The sequence below is a fragment of the Myotis daubentonii genome, chromosome 1 (assembly GCF_963259705.1).
Source record: "Myotis daubentonii chromosome 1, mMyoDau2.1, whole genome shotgun sequence".
NCBI lineage: Eukaryota > Metazoa > Chordata > Mammalia > Chiroptera > Vespertilionidae > Myotis > Myotis daubentonii.
In genome coordinates, this window is record NC_081840.1 from 11,234,599 (window position 1) to 11,256,343 (window position 21,745).

Sequence of the window (21,745 nt, forward strand, 5' to 3'; positions counted from 1 at the left end):
AGAGAAAGTCAGGTGGATTTTTATAACTGCAAAGGGATATGTATGGTTTTATACTGGTTGAGTTAATTATAACAAAATTACCGAAGTTATGGTCCTGAGGTTTAACATTTTATTTTAAAAGTCATTAAAGTTAATGTAGACCACCTTATGAGAATTTTGCCAAACAAATAATTCAATTTTATAGTAACTATTTATAGAATAACCAGAAGTTTGAACATGCAGCATGAATAATGTCCATATTCTTGATGTGTGTTAATGCTTTCTGAATATTTGCTAGCCTTTTATATGTATATGAATAATGGTGTATTGGAAAGTTCCTGTTAGAAATTTTTATCCCCTGGCTTCGGCTGTTAATTATAATCAAACCTGAATTTTTAATAGACTTTTTATTTTTTACTTCTACACTATTATTTTATGTCTTGGCTAATTTCATATTTTCTTTTTGTCTCTCTGTGTAGTGTTCTGGAAATTTTCTTAAGATATTTATTCTATCTCTGACATTTTTTTATAGCACCGTCTATTTTACCTACCCATTCTGTATTTAATTCTGATAATTCTCATTTTTAGGACTTCTGTGTGTTTTCATATTTGCCTTAGATTTTTTATATTATTCCTTATTTATATTTTATATTTCCTCCTTTATGCCTTTAATCTTATCTAATCCGATAAAAAATCTAAAATGTAGTTATTTGCCCAGCCAGTGTTGTTCAGTGCTTGCGTGTCAACCCATGAACCTGGAGGTCACTGTTCAATTCTAGGTCAGGACACATGCCCAGGTTTCGGGCTCGATCCCTACTAGGTGGCATGCAGGAGGCAGCCTATCAATGATTCTCTCTCCCTCTCTTTTCCTCTCTCTGAAGTCAATAAAAACATATATATTTTTTAAATCTAATTACTTGACAGCCTTGCAGATCTGACCACGCTATGTTTTTCTTTATGCTGTTTTGAGATTATTTTCCTGCTGACTCCATCCTGGCAGTCCATTTTCTTGTGTGCTTGAAAATTTGGATTTTAAGTTCATGTTTGGTTGCTTTCTTTCACCTGTGGGAATCCTCAGGTCTGAATTGAAGGTGTGTTCTTCTGGAGATTTTGCATTTTCTTCTGCCACGTGCCTGGGGTGCTACCATCCAGAACTACTAACAATTAATTTACTTGACTGGGATTGCTTAGATCATGTCAATATTATAGCTTCAAATCTATGATCTACACAAGCCACCCCTGTTCGTGAATTCTCAACTATGATTTTTCTACTCCTCTAGCACCCAGGCCAGGGTAGACACATCTATGTCTTCCTTTTCTGCCAGGCACATTTTTTTTAAATCTATTCTTCCCTTGAGATAGGATTGTATTTCTTTAAGTCTGTTCTTCCCTTGAGATGGGATTGTATTTCTGGAGCAAAATGACAATACAGGTATTTGGAGGATATTTTTTGACACAAACACACAAATTATGTAATTAAATATTTGTATTTTATTTCTTAAGTTATTTATAAATCAAAAGAAAAGTTATGAAAGTAAAAATTAATGAAACTAAATAGTAGATTTAAATACAGAATTTGTAAACATAAGTAATTGAGTTAACCCAGTTCTAAATTTTCTCTTTCATCTTCATATAACATGATCTCTTCTGTGATAGCTTTGAGGACATTTTTTTTAATAACTTTTTTTTTTTCATGGGAACTACAGTATGTAGTTCTTTTGTTGATAGCAAGCTACGTTTGTTTCATAGAAAGCATTTCCAATCCTCTTTGTCTTTAGATTTGTGATTTATGGAAGGAAATTCTAATTTATTGTTATTATGTCTAATATGGGTTGAATTGTGTTCCCCCAAAAGATGTATGGGAGTCCCCACCCCCAGTGCCTGTGAATGTGACCTTATGTGGAAATAGAGTCTTTGCAGATATAGTCAGGGCAAGAGGAGGTGACACTGGAGCGGCATGGGCTCTAAATCCAGTGGCTGTGTCCTTGTGAGAGGGCTACATGAAGACATAGGGACACAGACACACAAGGAGAATGCCATGCAGTGGCAGGCAGAAAGGAGGTGTGAGGCATCTATAAGCCAATTCAGCAGTGACTGTCGGCAACCTCCAGAAGCAAGGAAGAGGCAAGAAAGGGTCTTTCCTAGAGCTTTCCGAGGGGGCGTGGCCCTGCCAGCACCTTGACTGGAGTGTTCTAGCCTCCAGAACTGCGAGAGAATAGACTGTGTTGTCCTAAGCCCCCCCACGCCAACTGCCCCCCCCCCCCCCAGTTTGTGGTAGTTTTGTATGGCAGCCCTAGGAAACCAATGTTCCACTTCACAAAGTCTTTGGAGTAGAGTAAGAATTATTCTCAGCCAAAACTTTGCTTAGTTGACTTTTCTCTATAAAACGTGAGAGAAGGAAGAAACTAAAGAAGCGTACTTTATATAACCCATGTTGAATTTTAAAAACTTAATATATTATATAACTCCAGATGTGTCAAGATGCTAATGATTCAGATATCAGGATATTTTTAAATTTGGAAATAATGGTACTACATTTTCACTACTGGTATTTTGGAACTTAAAATTAACATCAAATTTGGAAACCAGTATTATATGAATACAATGAGTATATAGCTCCTCAAAAATTCTAGTTTTATTCAGGAGGCGCTGAGGCAAGACTAGTCTCTTCTGCCCTCGGGCATATGTGACTTTATTCTATCGCTTTTGTTTCCTGTTCCCTTTTTATTTTTGATCCCTGGGGAGTTTTTGTTTTAGTTTTTAAGGATTCTTGTTACATTAATTTTTACTTAAACTCAACTTCCCACCTGCTGTATTCTGTCCCCAGCCAGCTGAATAGGCTTGAGTAAAATGCATCTGTGATGCTTGGCCGCACCACCGCCCTCCATTGTCGCAGAGCTCCTCGGAGCACAGTAGCCAATACTCCCGTCACAAACCACTGCAGTTAGGCTTTTATCTCTGTCGGTCCATTGAGCCTGCTGCGAATCTCCTGGTCAGCGCTCAGTCCTCATCTTAATCACCTACAGCTAGATTTTGATGTAATGGATTATTCCTTCTTTCTCTTCTGAAATGCGTTCCTCACTTGGCTCAGGTTCCCCCTTCTACTTGACTGCCTTCTTTCTTTGTTTCCTCTGATGGTCCTGCCTCTTCTTCCCGCTCTCTACATGCAGAACTGCTTCTGGGTTCTCTCCCTGGCCTTCCTTTTCTCATGTGTACACTCCCACTTCAGGTGTTTTATCAGTCATTGTTCAGTCATAACACAGAGACCGTGCTAGTCATTTGAACTGGGAAAATTGAATAAAAAGAACAGTTAATTAGTAAAATGTGGTTACCTACTGAAAAAGCTATAAAAGCAGCCACAGTAGAAGGCAGACACTAGCCCTAGTTAGCTGGGGAGAGGGAATGAAGAAAGAACGTGATGGAGATTCAGACCTAGATTGGAAAAGGTGTGGCTGCCATCAGAACACGGTCTGTCCGTGGTGAGGAAGCTCGCTGGTGGCTGCAGGCCTCAGTGGGACAGTGCGCGTGCTCACTGGGGAAGGAAAGCTTGCTGGAGGGCACAGACCAGGGCTGAATGGCAGGATCACTGCTTAGAGAAAAAGCACCCAGGCCAAAGGCTGTTGTGTGGGCAGAGCATCCTTCAGGGTCACCCCTTCGTGGGGTTGCAATGCTTTCAGATGGGTACTGTGTAGAAGCATCTGTAAACCTGGCTAAGTTTTGTTTCTTCTTCAGCCAACTGATGAGAAGGAATACCTATGAGGCCAGAGGTATAGACAGAGAGAGAGAGGAGGCATTGCAGTGAGAATTATTGTTGAAGGATCCTGATGCACCTGTTCATGCAAATTACTTGTAACTTGCAAGTCTGTCCAAGCCTGGTCTTTCATACTCCATTCCCACCTGATGGGTTGCTGCTGTGCACACCCAGTTGTGGTTAGGTTTGTCACAAAACTTTCAGGTCAGGATAGGAAGGCTCTGGACACACAGGCACCTGTATCCCATAGTTAGGCATTTACTCTCTAACAAGTTCTAGTAGCAGACCGGAAGCAGCTTCTCAAAAGGAAAATACTTATCTGTAAAGGAGGGCATGGATTTTCTCTCAAATCTGAGAGCTCTGCAGTGTGATTCTCCTTTGGTGGCCTTCCAGAGGCTCCGTGCAGCTCCCCTGTTTACCACAGACACGTTGAGCATCATTGGAGCTGCTGGGCCATGAGGCCCAGTGGGAAATCAGCTTGCCTGGCCCCCTGGATGCTGGAAGCCTTGTAGGTGACTTGCTAGATGGGTAGAAGCAGCTCATTCAGATGTGGTTGATGTTGCCCAAAAAGGCCTACCAAGCATTTTGCTCCTTTTGTTTGTGAGAGGTGATGTGGGGCACAGCCACTTGACGTTCACTTTGGAAAGAACATCTTGACATAGTCCAGATCATTGGGTCCCAGGAAACTTCACTGAGGTGGCAGGTCCCTGAATTTTTGTGGGATTATCTGCCATGCTCTTGATTTGCTTATGTCTTATTAAGGCATCTAAAGTACTTGTTGCTTCCTGCTCCCCAGATCCATTCAACATAATGTCATCAATGTAGTGGACCATTGAGATGTTTTGTGGAATCTCAAGACGATCAGGATCTCTGTGGACTATATTATGGCAAAGAACAGGAGAGTTGAAATAGCCCTGAGGCAAGGCTTTGAAGGTGTACACAGATACAAGCCAGGTAAAAGCAAACTGCTTGGGGTTGTCCTTACAAGTTGATATGGAGAAAACAGCACTAACCAGGGCAATAGCTGCATGCAAAACGCTAGGGACTGTGCTAATGTGCTCTAGGGAAGATCCAGAAGAATGCATCTGGAAGAGTAACTTCAATTAGAGTCACCACTGAATAAACATGTTATCCATAGTTGTAACCTTAACATCCACCTGATTTGAGCCCAGACCAAGCAGGCAAGTCTTGATGACGTGACAGGTATTCTCACTCCTGCTGTTGCCGGTCGTTGGTGGTGTCACTGATGTTTGCATTGTCAGGCTTGCAGTTTTGATTCTGGTTTATTGTCTTGGTAGAGAGAGGAATTTCGAGGGTTTTCACTTAGTTCTTCCTGTCATAATGACCTCACCCCATGGCACACAGAGTCAGTGTAGAGGATCCTACCGATTGCCCAGTATATCTATTCAAATTCAGGAATTGGGTGAGGTCCTCAGACCACCTGAGGTCCCTGATTCACAACTGGACTAAATCCTCACCTACCACATGCTTACCTTAGGCCCCACTCCTGCTGGTGTATAACACAGCACTTTGTAGGCTCAAGAATTAATGTCAGTTCAAAGCTTGTTTCTGGTAATTCCTGAAAGTTTGGGTATTTTTTTTCTCAGTCACAGTCATCCTATTAAGTGGCCAAGGATGCTTGGAAGGAAGTTTACTTTATATACTGTGGCAGTGCTGCTGAGTTCTTCCTTAATGGGCCTGGCCTCCCCTTTAGTCAAGGGGCTCTGAGTATAAATTGGCTCAGGTCTGAAAAGTGGTTGAGAATCTGTGACTCTCCGTTGTGGTATTTAAGTGGTGATTTAAGTCAGGTTTTTTAGTCACCCAGTATGGAGTTTTTTCTGTTACATAGATCAATCACTAATCTAGTAGTCTACTCATCAGTTTCATTTCTGGAGACATCGTGATAAATGAGCCACCAACAGAAATCCCCACATGCCAACACATTCTGATTATCACTACATCCCTGCTGCCTTTTTGCTAAAGAGAACACACGTGGTATTTGGTGATTGTGATGCTTTTTGCCTCTGCTGCTTCAGGTTTTGCTGGTTGAAACAGGGAGCCCATATCAATGGGGACACCTCCCATTTCTGACCCACACAGGAGGACAGTCACAGAGCTCATCCAGGACGCAGATGCTGCCCTCACTTAATGTATTTCTCAGTGCCTTCGTGAGGGGCTATTTTCTAGACTTTTTTGGAGGGTGTAGGTCATGGGTGGCTGTGCAGGTTGCATATGAAAAATCTATTTTAACATTCTTATCTCCCTAAGCTTTTGGGAGTCCTACCTCTATATCAGGTGTTAGCCCATGGATAAAACCCAGCCCATGATTTTGTAAATAAGTGTTACTGAAGCGAAGTCATGCCCATTCCTTTATGTATTATCTACGTCTACTTTTGCACTACAATACAGAGTGGAGTAGTTGTGACAGAGACTGTATGACCCACAAAAGTGAAAATATTTGGTATCTAGTCCTTCATCAAAAGATTTTCCAACCTCTGCCCTAGAGCATGCTGGATGAGATCCAAGCTGGGGGACTAGTGACAGCAGAGGAGTGAGTGGCTATGATGGTTCTTCAGAGACTAAGCGTCTCCTTGCCAAGGCTTCTGCCTAAGAAAGTCACTCCTCTCATAGGCAGGAGAGCAAGCAGTCTCTTTGCACTGGCCAGTGAGAGTCGGAATGTACTCTCAGGATTCTCAGTTTTGTTAGATTTCAACCCGATGATTGCATTCCAAGTTTCAACATTCATTCCCTTTCTTCCCAATCAATGCCCTAAACTTTCACATAAGAAACTTGGTGAGGCTTTGATTTTAAGTTGTAAATTTTAAACCAACGCAATTAAATTTTGTATTTAATTTTCAGCAATATCAGCCCTGTCAGAGATTTTTTTTAAAGATTTACCTGGAAGCTCTCTCTTTATTCATACCATAACTCGTGCTGAGAATTTTGGGACCTGAGCTTACTACTTCTTTCTATCAATGTCCATGCACTCAGTCTTTGTAGTCATCGTTATTTTTGTAATGCTCAAGGACAACAGCCTTTTGGACTCGTAGGGCACTTATTTCAGTAGGTACATATCATAAGCAACCGCAGGATATAACTTAACTAATTGTTATGCCAGTGCATACCTTGTATTACTAAGCATCCCATTTCTCATTGGCAAAGACTTAGCACTGTGCTCAAGCCCAAAGACATGACCAAATCAATTCCAGAAGTCCTCTCTTCAATGGTCTGTCTCCTGTGACCACGTCAGTACCCATTCTATATCAGTCAAGAAACAAGAAACCATTTCTTGACTGATACCCCAGTGAATTAAACAGGGAAAATTTAATATGAAGTGTTACCTAATAAAAGGGTTTGGAAAAAAGGATTCTTGAGGGATATAGAAGTAGCAACTGCAGAAAGCAGCTACCACCCACAGGGCGAGTGGACAAGAACAAGGAATGAAGTCCGAGGATGGACCCTTTCCCTCTTTCCCCAGGCTGAGATTCAGATCTTTTTTGAGAGGGTGTGGGTGTCACAGGAACTGCAACCTGCCCTGGGAAAAGAAACTTGCCAGCGGGCTGATCTGCTGTGGTGTCAGAGAAACTCCCCCATAAGTGCCCCAGAAAAGTCCTTCCTTCTGCTTTTGCCTTATAGGGGCCCTTCGGCACCTCCTACTGGCCAAAATCAAGGCAGCTGGCAAAGGGAAAATGTCTACAGGGTCCAGCTCCAGTATCACATACCAGGAAAAGGGTGGATTTGGAGCTGAATGGCAATCCAATATGAAAAAAGGCTAATATGCAAATCAACTGAACAGCGAATGACTGGTTGCTATGACACGTACTGACCACCAGGGGGACAGACGCTCAACGCAGGAGCTGCCCCCTGGTGGTCAGCCAGAAGCCCTGAGCCGGGCTCACAGCTGGTGAGCGCAGCCTAAGCTCTCAGTCAGGTATCTCCCAAGGGCTCCCGAACTGCGAGAGGGCACAGGCTGGGCTGAGGGACACTTCCCCCCCCCCCCAAGTGCACAGATTTCATGCACCGGGCCTCTAATAAATTAATAAGTTGTTATCCAGTTCCTTGGCTGTAGCTGCTATCTGTATGATACTGCTTCCCATATTTATCCCTCAGCCTCTTCTCCCTGGAGCTCCAGAGAAGAACTGGCTCTGTCATGTCTTCGCTTGAGCTGTTCATAGGCATCCTTAACTTAGTGGGTACAAAACCAAAATTTCTGCCTTCCCTAATTTTCCCCCATCTCAGTAAATGGAATCACCATTCAAATAAAAACATAGCCTTCCTTGACTTTCGTCTTTTTCTCTTAGTCCATCGTCCAAGTCTTGCCAGCTCTATCTTCAAAATATCCAAATCCTGCCATTTCTCATCACCTCTTTTGCTGCCACCCTGCTCCATGTCATCATCTCTTGACTCTTAAATCTCAAAAACTATGGCTTAGATTTCTGCATTATATGCTTGATAATAAAATAACTACTTGATCCTAATTCATTCTGTAATTTTTCATTCTATAACAGCTGTACCCGATCCCTCCCTTTCCAAATTTTGCACAAGGTACCAAGTCTTAGGAATTTTAATGTGCCTGCTGCATCCCCTACTATTAGGAAAGCTCAATTTTATGTGGCTGCCACTGCAGCACTAACCCTTATTTTCAAAGAAATAAAATAATACTAACATTATTATTTCTTCATGTGTGGTTTTGAAACATATATAGATAGATATTCCTAGCTGAAACTAATAATTGACTATTTTCAGATTTTTTAAAATTTGAAAGCATTTTTATAAAGATGACTGTATATCTTTAATTTCTGATTTGTTGGGTAGAAACTACAAAGGTAACCACCCTCCCCCCCAAAAATTTTTCACATATATCATTGGCTTTTTATATTAGTTGAAAACTCTCACTCTTGTTCAGCAACTTAATTTCTTTTAAGGTGAGTCTCAGTACTTGATTTTGTTACTTTCAGAAGAGGGAATGGTTTGTATTAATTATTGCTTAGAATTCCATACCATTGATTTCCATAGAAGACTTTATTACCTGGATCTCTTGATTCCTTTTTAATATTGATTTGAGGTGGCAATAAGAATAGGGATCCTCTTTGAAATTAAAGGCTCTTTAAATACATACTTTTTTTAATAAAAGAAAGTCACCTGATGTGTACTGTCTTCCTCTTTTAGGTGGACGATGCTGCTGTTTTTCTCCTGATGGTAAAGCTTTAGCTGTAGGTCTCTGTGATGGAAGTTTCTTAATGGCAAATGCAGATACTCTCGAGGATCTTGTATCTTTTCACCACAGAAAAGATATCATTTCAGATATCCGATTCTCTCCAGGTAAGATTCTATTGAAATCACATTTGATTATTAACTTCGGTCTGGCAATGTGTAAATAAATCAATGCATGATTTTTATTAGCCGTTATTTTAAAATATGCTTTTATTAATTTTTTAGAGAGAGAGGAAGGGATAGGGAGAGAGACAAAAGTCGATTGACTGCCTCCTGCATGCCCCTTTTCGAGGATTGAGCCCACAACTCCAGCGTGTGCCTGACCGGGAACTGAGCCAGTCACCTCTTGGTGCATGGGACCATGCTCAACCAATTGAGCCACACTGGCCAGGGCTATTAACTGTTATTTTTTCTAAGAATTTTACTTTTTTTTACTAGAAGATGCAGTATGGTAAGAGGTAAAAGCCCTGTATAAGATCAGTGACAAAATGACAGTCCAGTCACTAAATTCTCTGTGTGACTTGGGCCCAGGCACTACTCTGAGTTTCAGTTTCTTCATTTACAATATAAAAGGATTGGAGGGACTATCTTCACTTTAATCTTAATGCTTTTGAAATTATATTTTTCTCTCATCAATTTCTACATACTATTGATAAGAAAACCTACTGTAATGTAGGAATTACTAATGTTAAGGCAAAATGTATCTATGTTGGTTTACTTCTATTTTTTCTTAAATTTATAAGGTTGTGTTTTTTGTTACTTTTTTGTTTTTGTTTAAATGCTTAGTGTACCAAAATTATATTGTATATAATTTTTGACATTTACTTTACACTTAACTACTTTACTACACTACAAAACTTACTTATTGTTAATTAGAATATATTTTTAAAATATGTCACCTTCTATCATTTGACACACATAGCTTGTTATAACTTACAAAACAACTGAGTTTCTCCCAGAAAATATTAATACAACTCTAGTTGTACAATGCAAAAAACATTTCTAAAAGTAGAAAATGACAGGCAACCATGTTTCTATAACAGGTTCTGGAAAATATCTCGCAGTAGCATCCCATGACAGCTTTGTGGATATATACAATGTAATGAGCAGTAAACGAGTGGGAATATGCAAAGGCGCTACGAGTTATATCACCCATATTGACTGGGACATTAGAGGTAAGAATTTAAATAACTATTTTGTAAAAGTTTCATTTGATTTAGTATTACTAATTTAGAGATGCAAAAAGTGATTCAACAGATGAGTTCAAAAGCATTGTGAAAAGAAAATATCATTCTCAAAATTATTTTCCATTGCTTTATTTCACATCTGAAGATGAATGCCATGAGTTGAGACTTTTCAGTATTTCTCCTAGTATTAATTCAAATGATAGCACAGTAAGTGTAAACTCTTTAATTTGTAAAGTAATTTAAATATTATCCAAAATAATATTATTCATTTGTCCTGGGTTTTGTCAAAAAAGCTTGATGTAAATAGTAACAGAAAGTAGGTATGTTAGTGGGAATTTTATTTATTTATTTTTTTAAAATATATTTTATTGATTTTTCACAGAGAGGAAGGGAGAGAGATAGAGAGTCAGAAACATCGATCAGCCGCCTCCTGCACATCTCCCACTGGGGATGTGCCCGCAACCCAGGTACATGCCCTTGACCGGAATCGAACCTGGGACCCCTCAGTCCGCAGGCCGACGCTCTATCCACTGAGCCAAACCGGTTTCGGCGTTAGTGGGAATTTTAAAGTGATTTCCCCATTGTCTGATATATTTACATTCCCTAAAAATTATATTCATAATTGTATAACATACACAGTTTAATATCTTTGTGTTTAGCAGAATGCATGGCATATGACAGCGTTTAGTATGCTTGGATAAATGCTAAATATTTTAAATGCTCCATTTTTAAAAATTGATTTTAGAGAGAATGAGGAAGGAAGAGAGAAAGAGAGACATGATTTTGTTGTCCCACTTATTTTTGCACTCATTGATTGCTTCTTGTAATGCCCTGACCAGAGATTGAACCTGTAACTAGATGTAGCTAGATGACTTTCTAACCAACTGACCTACCATTTTTAAGGATTTTTGTTTCATTTATTCATCTCTATAAATCTAGTATTGTAAATCAGTTTTTTTTTTAAGTCCTATTGAACAAAATTTTAAAATTAGTTTTCAGGGTTTTTTTCATGTACGTGATAACAGAAATAGTTTTTATATGTAGACATACACAAAAATGAAACCACTTATGAATTTAATTAATTATATAGAAAATAATAAAATCAAATGTTCTTAATATATGTTGACTGCAAAGGAAAATGGTTTTTGTGTTTAAACTTAATTTTTCCCATAAAAGTTAAACATGATACTAAATGTATATGTATTTGTATTTTATATTTGTGTATGTAATTTTTTCACATTTGAAAATTTTATTCAAATGTCCCAACTTCCTTCTAGAACAATTGTATCAGATTATATGCCCAACATCAGGTTTCACACCCATGGCAGCAATTAGAATTGTTAAATCTTGTTTAATTTTTGGCATGGTTAGGTGAAAAAATGGTATTTCTTGTTTTAGTTTGCAGCTCTAAATTATTTGTTATCATAGATTTTGTAATTTTTATCAACTAGTATTTTTCCTTTTAACATATAAGGTTCATATTTTTATATAGTAAAAGTGAATTTTATTAAATGTTTTTCTATATAATTCCAAGTTTTCATGCTATGTGTGTAATGGTCTCTATTTTAAGATTATAAAATTATAAACATATAAAATTATAAATATATGACTATGTATGTGTGTATATTTTTGCCTTCTTCTGAAGGAAAGCTCTTACAGGTTAACACTGGTGCTAAAGAACAGTTATTCTTTGAAGCTCCCAGAGGGAAAAGACAAACCATCCCCAGGATGGAGGTAGGAAGACACTAGAGCTTGTAAGTCGATACGACTAAGCATGGTTACAGAGCTGATGCCCACTCTCGTTTAGTTACACATGAAGCCTGTTCTTGGGTTATTCAAATGATGGATATTCTTTTTCTGAGTTTATTTTGTGGGGTCAGACCACATTGATGGGTAAAGGAAGAGATGCTGTAGTAAGAAAGCATCGTGTACGTCCAGCTATGCGCCAATGACTTCCGTAAAGCACAGGAAGTGTGCCATAGCAAGTAGATGGCATGACATCCCAGATTAGAGTACTGCAAGGGGGTCGAATCTTTTGGAACCCATATGCTTAGAATGCTTATTGGCAAATTCCTGCTTAAAGAAAGGAAAATAAAGTGTTCAGTTTTGTGCCTCACAACATTAGCAAAAGTTGTTGTCATGACATGGCTGAGGAAGAGAGGTTAAACAAATTTAACATGAAAGTGGCTTAATACGGAAGAGACTGTAAATAAAAGTTCATAATTTCCAACAGTGATTAATTGGAAAACATGCTTATAATGTATTAGTAGAAATTTAGATGTGAAAGGTAAGAATAATTTTCTTGATTATTCAAAGGGCAGAAATAAGCTTATTCCTTATCACTGTATGCTCATCACTAGAACACACAGTGTATCTATGAGTACATCTTTAATAATGTCATGTTAAAATTTTAGTAGACGAGTGGATAAAGAAGCTGTGGCATATTTACTCATGGAATACTATGCAGACATCATGGAGGTTCCTGGAGAGTGTCATGCTAGGTGAAATAAGCTAGTCAGAGAAAGACAAGTATCACATGATCTCACTTATATGTGGAATCTAAACAATTAAATAAACTGATGAACAAAATAGATCCAGAGACATAGAAACATGGAAAGACTGATGAATCTCAAAGTGAAGGTGGGGGTGGGGGTGGGGTGGGCGGGGGGGTGGGGGAGAGATTAACCAAAGAACTTACATGCATATATGCATAACCCATGCACACAGATAATGTGGTGAAGTCCCGGGGACATGGGGTGGGAACAGGCTAGAAGGGGTCAATTGGGGAAAAGGGACATCTGTAATACTTTCAACAATAAAGATACATTTAAAAAAAATTTTTTTTGCAGGAACTAGAGAGTTTGGGAGGTTACAAAACTGAGACAACTAATAATTTGTATTACATTTTTTATTTTACTTATGGTGTGCAATTACAAAGAAAAATATTCATATTTAGTTGTTAACTCTTAGGTTTAGAGCAGCAGTTCTCAACCTGTGGGTCCCGACCCCTTTGGGGGTCGAACGACCCTTTCCCAGGGGTCGCCTAAGACCATCGGAAAACACACATATAATTACACATTGTTTTTGTGATTAATCACTATGCTTTAATTATGTTCAATTTGTAACAATGAAATTGGGGGTCACCACAACATGAGGAACTGTATTAAAGGGTCGCGGCATTAGGAAGGTTGAGAACCACTAGTTTAGATATTTCAAACTTAAAATATTTTTTTTTCCTTTTTAGGTAGAAAAAATTGGTTGGGCATCATGGACAAGTGTGCTTGGTTTGTGCTGTGAGGGAATTTGGCCAGTAATTGGAGAAGTCACAGATATAACTGCCTCTTGCCTCACCCATGACAAAATGGTTCTAGCCACTGGGGATGATTTGGGATTTGTGAAGTTATTTAGATATCCCGCTAAAGTATGTTTTTTTCTTTAACTGTTCTAATGATTACAATTATAACATTAATGTAATGTCCTTTCATAGCATGTCATAGTTGTGAAATGCTATTTCATTACAGCAGTGAAATAGCAATATTACATGGGTAATATAAGTTGAAATATGAAAGGTTCAGAATTATGTTCCCTATTCTTTTTTTTCTTTTCCTGGAGGGAGGGAAGAAGGAAGCAGAAGAAAGAAAGGAAGGAAAGAGGAAAGGAAGGAAGGAGAAAATGGGAGGGAAATATAAGCAGCCAGTTGTAACTACCTTATGTTCCCTGTTCTTAATGTCACATTTATGGCTTTATCTAGAAGTATTATAATTTATGATCCATGTCTTAAGTTATATTATGTTGTACAGTGTTTCTCAAAATTGAGTAATGTAAATATTCCTTTTAAAGGAAATATCCCTTTTATCCTAATAACTTAAATAATTTAATATTCTTTTGATTAAATATATATCATTAGCAGTAAATAACAAGTTTATATTTATACCTTTAAAATTTAATGTTTTAATCAATTAAATAAAAATACTATGAATATAATATCTACAAAATTAAAATAAACAACATTGATTTAATATGATGAGTGATGTTATTTTGCTAAAACCAAACTGTACAAATTCTTTGGAGTAATGTACTATACGTCTATGCTAGTGTGTGATGACTTAATTCTCTTTTTGCTTTCCTCTATTCAAACTACTGGGAAACATTACAAAAGTAAAATTCATGTATCAAGTCAGATGCATTTATTCTTAATTTCCACAAATTTAGATATATAATTTGGCACGAACATGAGCTTAAACGTATATTTGAAATAGGGCACTGAAACCATATATGATATTTGGTTCATGGTGGTCTTAATTGCTCATATTATTTTATTTTAAATATGCTTTTATTGATTTCAGAGAGAGGAAGGGAGAATGGGATAGAAACATCAATGATGAGAGAAAATCATTGATTGGCTGCCTCCTGATGCCCCCCTACTGGGGATCGAGACTGCCACCTGGGCATGTGCCCTGACTGGGAATCAAATCGTGACCTCCTGGTTCATAGGCTGATGCTCAACCACTGAGCCACACCACCAGGCCTCATATTATTATTTTTAAATCATCATTGAAGTGGAAACGCAAGTTTAAAAATTCTCATAGACAACTCAGGTGCCCAAGAGAGTAGTGTATCTACTTTATATACACTTAAGTGGTAGGACTGTATAGTTGACCTGAGGCCTGGTGCATGAATTCATGCACCAGTGGTGTCCCTCAGCCTGGCCTGCAGGATGGGGCCAAAACTGGCTCTCCAATATCCCCCAAGGGGTCCTGGCTTGCGAGAGGGCACAGGCCAGGCCAAGGGACCCCACCAGTGCACGATCGGGGCCAGGGAGAGATGTGGGAGGTTGGCCAGCTCAGGAGGGACCTCAGGAGGGCTCCAGGGCATGTCCAGCCTGTCTCGCTCAGTCCAGATCAGCTTGACCCCAGCAGCAAGCTAACCTACCAGTTGGAGCATCTTCCCCCTGGTGTTCAGTGCACATCATAGCAAGCGGTTGAGCAGCCTTAGCATGTCATTAGCATATTGTGCTTTGATTGGTTGAACGGACAACTGGACACTTAGCATATTAAGCTTTTATTATATAGGATAAGAATGTGTTCCAATAAAACATTATTAGTCAGAAACTTCACTTCGAGCATTTTAAATGATATAAATGCCCTACGAAGAGGTCCTGGGAAATTGCTGTACAGATTCCTCCTTCACCTATTGCCGCAAGAACCACAGAATCTTAGGGAAACTACCTTCTAGCAGTGTTTTGTTGACAGATCCCCCTTTTATTTCAGCTAACTTTCATTCCCAGAAAGTTTACTGATTTAGCTGGCCTTATGTTTTGTATATTTAAAATATTTCTTATATTAAAATCCTTGAAATGATGTCCATCTGAAACCTGCTTATGATACATGACTCTGAAATGTACTTCTGTAACTGGTAATGCTACTGTTCAAGATTTAAAAGTTGCCAGTCTCTAGAACTTGTATTTTTCTTGATATTTAAAAGAAAAATACATGGTCATGTTTGTTGCTTACAGATAATGAATGAGTTAAGATAAAAGATATTTACATGGGTTTATACCAACAAGATTGATAATTACTTTTGTTAAGATGGCCACCCTGTACATAGATATTTATATTCTGATTTCTAAATCATTGTTTCTGTTTTCAACAATATGTCTCATAGCCATTGTTTTTAATAGATATGTATTATTCCATAGGTATACAATGTAGTATTACTCTTAGGAACATTTAAGGTGTTTAAAGTTTTTCACTGCTAGAAGTAAATGCTGTGGTAAATAATTGTTGCACACGCCGCATTTTTTAGCATAGATCTCTAGAAGGGGGATTGGTAAATGAAAGGTCAGAACGTTTTTATGCTTTTAATGCACAGTACAAGTTGATTTCTAAAAAAGCTATGCCACGGTACTAGCAATGTGTGAAACTACTAGTTGTACCCTGCCCTCACCAGCTTGGGAACTGTTATATTTTATTCTCGTGAATTTCAGTATTTTCTCATTTGTATAAGTTGTATTTATAATGACTAATTCCTGGTCATATATTAAGAAAAAAATTCAAAATTTTAACTCAAAAATTTCAAGTAATGAAATGTCTCAGAATGACTTTTTGGCTTTTTTTTTTTTTTTTATCTTTAGGGAAAATTTGGAAAGTTTAAGAGGTATGTGGCTCATAGTACACAGGTTACAAATGTGCGCTGGACTTGTGATGACAGCATGCTGGTGACCTTAGGAGGCGCGGATATGTCCTTAATGGTTTGGACAAATGAAATGGAGGGCTCTCGAGAAAAAAGGCCTTGTGATAGTGAAGAATCTGATACAGGCTCTGAAGAAGATGGGGGTGTGTTGGTTTACGTCTTATTTTAACTAGAACATAGAAAAAACAGTACAGCTGGTTTAAGCTGCAGAAGCTGAAACAAGTAATACTGATGTTTGAATAATTGTAATTTTAGTCTATTTGGTCTGTTTAATACCAAAATTGATTTTGTGACTCAAGAAGAACAGCCGGTCATGTATTGATGACTTAGATATTATTTATCTCCATAATCATACTTAAATAAGTACTGTTTAAAAATTTATAGCGTCTAACCTCATGTTTTAAAATAATTCCTAATATACCAGTAATTGCAGGTCATTATAGAAAAGTTAGAAATACCTTTTACAGTAAATAATAAGTACAGCATCCATAATTTGACCACTTCTGTTGGTCAAATTCGGTTAATATTTGGCAACTTCTGTTAATATTTTGGGATCTATTAATAAGGCATTTATATACATAGAATGTTTTAAACAAAAATGGTGTCATATTGAACTTATATTTGTAGCCTGCTATTATCACTTAGTAATACTTTGAAACATTGTTACATATCATTAAATTTTCTTCTACATCACTTTTACTGGCTGTATATTATTTCATAATTTGGCTGTAATAATACACGTTATTTAACTTATTTCATATCATTGAACAGAATTCTTGAATCCAAATAATAAGATCACATACTTGGTCTCTTCAGTTATCAGTTAATGAATAATTCTTATATTTTATGGTAGGCTACGACAGTGATGTTACAAGGGAGAATGAAATCAGTTACACCATCAGAGCCTTATCAACAAATATTCGTCCAATGTTTGGAATCAAGCCTCATTTGCAACAAAAAGAACCCTCAATTGATGAGAGGTAACAATCAAGTTTAAATCTAGATGAAGAAAATGATACTGCTATTAATAATTGAGTTTATTCTTTAACTGAATGTATTTTTGCAAAAACTAAATAACAGTGGTACTCTTTTATTATACGGTCCCCAGTACCTCTTAGAAAACCATGTTTTTCCTTGTATACTTTTTGGTGGTGACACTGTTTAGAAATCGGTTTAAGGAATGATGCTGTATATGAAGTCTATATAATTGAAGAATGTTATTTGCTAACTTTTATAAATGTATGTGATGGGATTGGGGAGATAATAAAAATTGAACCTAGTACTATGTACTCTTTAGGAAGCACATGCGCAGAGATATTAAATTTTGAAAAGGCCCTTTGAGCCATGTGCCTTTAATCAAGGATATATTTATTTCAGAAATTTTTCTAAAAGGGAAGTTAAAGTATAGCTTGTCTCTAATGGGAATTACTGGTCTTTGTCTAAAATCAGCAAATCAAAAATAAGGACATGTACACAATAATTTTAAGGGGAGATAACTTTTTTTTAATATATTTTATTGATTTTTTTAGCGAGGAAGGGAGAGGGATAGAGAGTTAGAAACATCAATGAGAGAGAAACATCGATCAGCTGCCTCCTACACACCTCCCACTGGAGATGTGCCCGCAACCAAGGTACATGCCCTTGATCAGAATCGAACCTGGGACCTTTCAGTCGCAGTCCGATGCTCTATCCACTGAGCCAAACCGGCCAGGGCTCCATAAGTCTTTTTCATTTATTATATTTATTTTTAAAGAAAAATATTTATCAGCCAGAACCGGTTTGGCTCAGTGGATAGAGCGTTGGCCTGCGGACTCAAGGGTCCCAGGTTCAATTTCGGTCAAGGGCATGTACCTTGGTTGCGGGCACATCCCCAGTGGGGGGCGTGCAGGAGGCAGCTGATCGATGTTTCTCTCTCATCGATGTTTCTGACTATCCCTCTCCCTTCCTCTCTGTAAAAAATCAATAAAATATATTTTTTTAAAAAAAGAAAAATATTTATCAGATAAATTTAGTATGTCAGAAAGTGTGACCTAATTTTAATATGTAGGCCATCTTTTATGGTAAAACACTTCAATTTTCTTCTTCATTGCTGAAGTGACCCAAGTTCTGACAGGTGAAAATATTACTGCTCATGGAGAGTATTTGACAGTCATGATTATAATCTTTGCTGTTAGCTTGCATTTTTTACAGCTGATGTTTTAAAAATTATTTTGAAATTATTTCACACCTTATTTTCAAATCATAATTCAGCTCTACTAAATTCTTCTGAAAATGTTGAGGCAGAAGAAGCCAGTAATGTGATTCATAGTTAGGAGACTTCATTTTCATGAAATGAAAGAATCAAAGGAAATAAAAACGAAGAAATATTTCTTTTTACCAACTTTGAATATACTTGTGAGGAGAGAAAATAGTCTGTACAAGTAATTATTTTCATATTTTCAATAAAATACATTATTGTCATCAAATGTGAAATAAGACACGTGATAGTTAAAACAAATGCTTGTCAAATATCTTATTCACTTAACAGGAAAATGTTTCTGATGACAATTTGATAACTACTATAATTGGTTGATACTTTGTGGGGTATTTTACTTAAATGACTTGAATAATTTTGTTATTATTTTTATCTAAATATTTGAGCCCGAACCGGTTTGGCTCAGTGGATAGAGCGTTGGCCTGCGGACTGAAGGGTCCCAGGTTCGATTCCGGTCAAGGACATGTACCTTGGTTGTGGGCACATCCCCAGTAGGGAGTGTGCAGGAGGCAGCTGATCGATGTTTCTAACTCTCTATCCCTCTCCCCTCCTCTCTGCAAAAAATCAATAAAATATATATTTTTTAAAAACCTATAAAAAATAAAAATAAATATTTGTGAAACATCTTATGTATTTAAGTAATTTATTATCAATCAAATTTTTAATATTTGTCTTCACTCTGCTCACTAAACTGGTACATTTTATTCATGATCAGTTTTCATATGTCTCCTCCTTTTTTCCTTTTGCTCCTTTTGAAGGCAGGGGATAGTAAGGTAAGTATTTTATTGAAGACAATACTTTACTCAAAAATTGACTCTTCTGTTTTGGTCTTTATAGTTACTTAAGGTATATTTTTCCCCTATTAAACATTGAACTACATTTGTCAAGAAAGAATCAGAAAATGAAACAGGACAAATCCTACAAAATAGTTGCATTTTATAAATACAATATGTGGGTGTTGTTATGAGAGTCTTGATTATGATCATTGGTTTTAAAATGACTTTTCATAGACTCCTATACTCAAGATAGTTTCAGTTTTTCCTTAAGTTTCAGAGACTGATAAAAACAATCTGTTAGCCATACATTTTTATCAGTGGAAAAAGTTTCAGTTTATAAACCTCTAAGGGTCATTTCATGCATGTTTAATGTCTCCATGAATTTTAAAACATTAATATAGGGCAGTAAATGTATATGTATGTTTGATAAAATTATGTGCAAGGACTCTGGGGTACTTCTGTAGCTATTTGTATGGAGATGAGAATGTCTCTAAACCGTTTCTGAAGCAGAACCATTTGTGGTAAAGGCTCCTTTAGAAGTTTTTTTTTAAAAAGATACCATTAGGAAAATGCTGGGAGGTAAGGATGAAAAAAGGATATTTGAAAAGAGATTGTATAGAAATTCAAATATTGGACGCTCCTTAATTTGCAGACAGCAGGAATTAATCTGGGGTTTTTTTTGCAAGTTTTAACATTTATAACAAAACATGTTGAATTCTCATTTATTTTTCTTCTTCACCTTTCTTATTTCCCTGCCATTAATGGAGTAACTTAAGTCTTTTCTAATATGCAGTAATAAATAAAAACAATAGGCCTTTAAAATATACAATATAGCTTATCTGCATTCAATTTGTAAAAAATATTTTATTACAGGAAGTATTTTACTAGTGTTTTAAATTAAATCTGTGTTGTAATCTTTTCCCCTTTTTATCTGCTGCTAAAAAGAGGTTCCAGGTAATCCTCTTTCTTTGCTATGTCTTATGAGGCCTAATTTTGTATTTTTATCTTCTTTTATGTTTCCCATTAATGAGCTATGTTACTTGGTGTTCTTTACTTCTAATCACAGTTTATGTTTTTCTCCTTTGAAGTGAGTATTTCTGAAATGAACAGCATCTTAATTATTGGATTCACATATAAGTAACTACTTCTCTGAAACGTTATCCATTTAACTTGTATAATATTGCAAGCTGTGTAATTTTAAGCAATAATGTACGTTATATGAGTTATTTTTACAGAGATTAAAGTATACTTAACTGTTACATGGGATTGTATAGATAAAAATTACAACTATCAAATGATAACATTGAATCAGGTTCAACAAAAAGGCTTGCCCTGACCAGTTTGGCTCAGTGGATGGAGCATCGGCCTGCGGACTGAAAGGTCCCAGGTTCGATTCCGGTCAAGGGCATGTACCTTGGTTGCGGGCACATCCCCAGTAGGGGGTGTGCAGGAGGCAGCTGGTCGATGTTTCTCTCTCATCGATGTTTCTAACTCTCTGTCCCTCTCCCTTCCTCTCTGTAAAAAATCAATAAAATATATTTAAAAAAATAAAAAGGCTTGGAAGCGACCAAGGCTGTTGTTCTTCTCGGAAATGATCCTAGCACAAATATTTTGAGTTAAACATTGTACATTTCAGCTATATTTATTAATTATATATATCTTTAAAGTATATGAAAAAGGTTTGAAACCAAAATTTTTGTGATAATTTGAAAAGCTCTTTATATAGTCTTGTAAGTGCATTTCATTTTTATGCCACCAGCCAGTCAAGGTTATGTACTTCTACATAAGCTGCTGAACATGAAAATGCACACTCTTTCATGCTACACTAGAGGCCCGATGCACGAAATTCGCGCAAGGGGCTCAGCCCCCACTCCCCCCACCCCCACTGCCGCCCCAGCCCCTGCTGGCCGCCTCTGCCTCCACCCCCACCCACCATGGCTTTCCGGTCTAATTAGCATATTATGCATTCATTATTATAGATGTTCAAGACATAACACTTCATTTACTTTTTATGGATAAATAATTTAAAAACCATTTTGAAAATACAAATGTTGTTATGCCTTTATTTTTATGGACTTATTCATAAATATTGGAATTTTTCAGAGGAAAGTTAATTGGTATCATTTCCTGATTTTGTTGTTAAAAATTAAATATTAGCCCAGTGGGTGTGGCTCAGTAGTTGAGTGTCAACCCATGAACCAAGAGGTCACAGGTTCTATTCCCAGTCAGGGCACATGCCTGGTTGTGGGCTCAATTCCCAGTAGGGGGCGTGCAAGAGGCAGTGGATTCCTGTTTCATTCTCTCTATTCCTGTCCCTTCCTCTCTTTAAATCAATAAAAACATTTTTTTAAATGAATATTAGCTTAAAATTTGGAGGGGGGGGTTGATACAT

At 37.3% G+C, this 21,745-nt stretch overlaps 1 protein-coding gene across 13 annotated transcripts in view; it reads left to right on the top strand.

The window, feature by feature from the left end:
- The window catches only part of EML5 (EMAP like 5), a 102,796-nt gene that overhangs the window by 53,334 nt on the left and 27,717 nt on the right, over positions 1–21,745 (top strand). For 8 of the 13 annotated variants that reach the window (XM_059688437.1, XM_059688454.1, XM_059688428.1 and 5 more), the window contains 6 exons: positions 8,900–9,052; positions 9,988–10,119; positions 11,777–11,865; positions 13,376–13,552; positions 16,265–16,466; positions 17,177–17,303. In XM_059688437.1, the coding sequence (XP_059544420.1) occupies positions 8,900–9,052; positions 9,988–10,119; positions 11,777–11,865; positions 13,376–13,552; positions 16,265–16,466; positions 17,177–17,303 (880 nt within the window). Of the gene's footprint in view, positions 1–4,526; positions 4,681–8,899; positions 9,053–9,987; positions 10,120–11,776; positions 11,866–13,375; positions 13,553–16,264; positions 16,467–17,176; positions 17,304–19,335; positions 19,627–21,745 lie in introns of those variants that run through there. The other 5 variants (XM_059688501.1, XM_059688512.1, XR_009451910.1 and 2 more) reach the window with 5 other exon arrangements.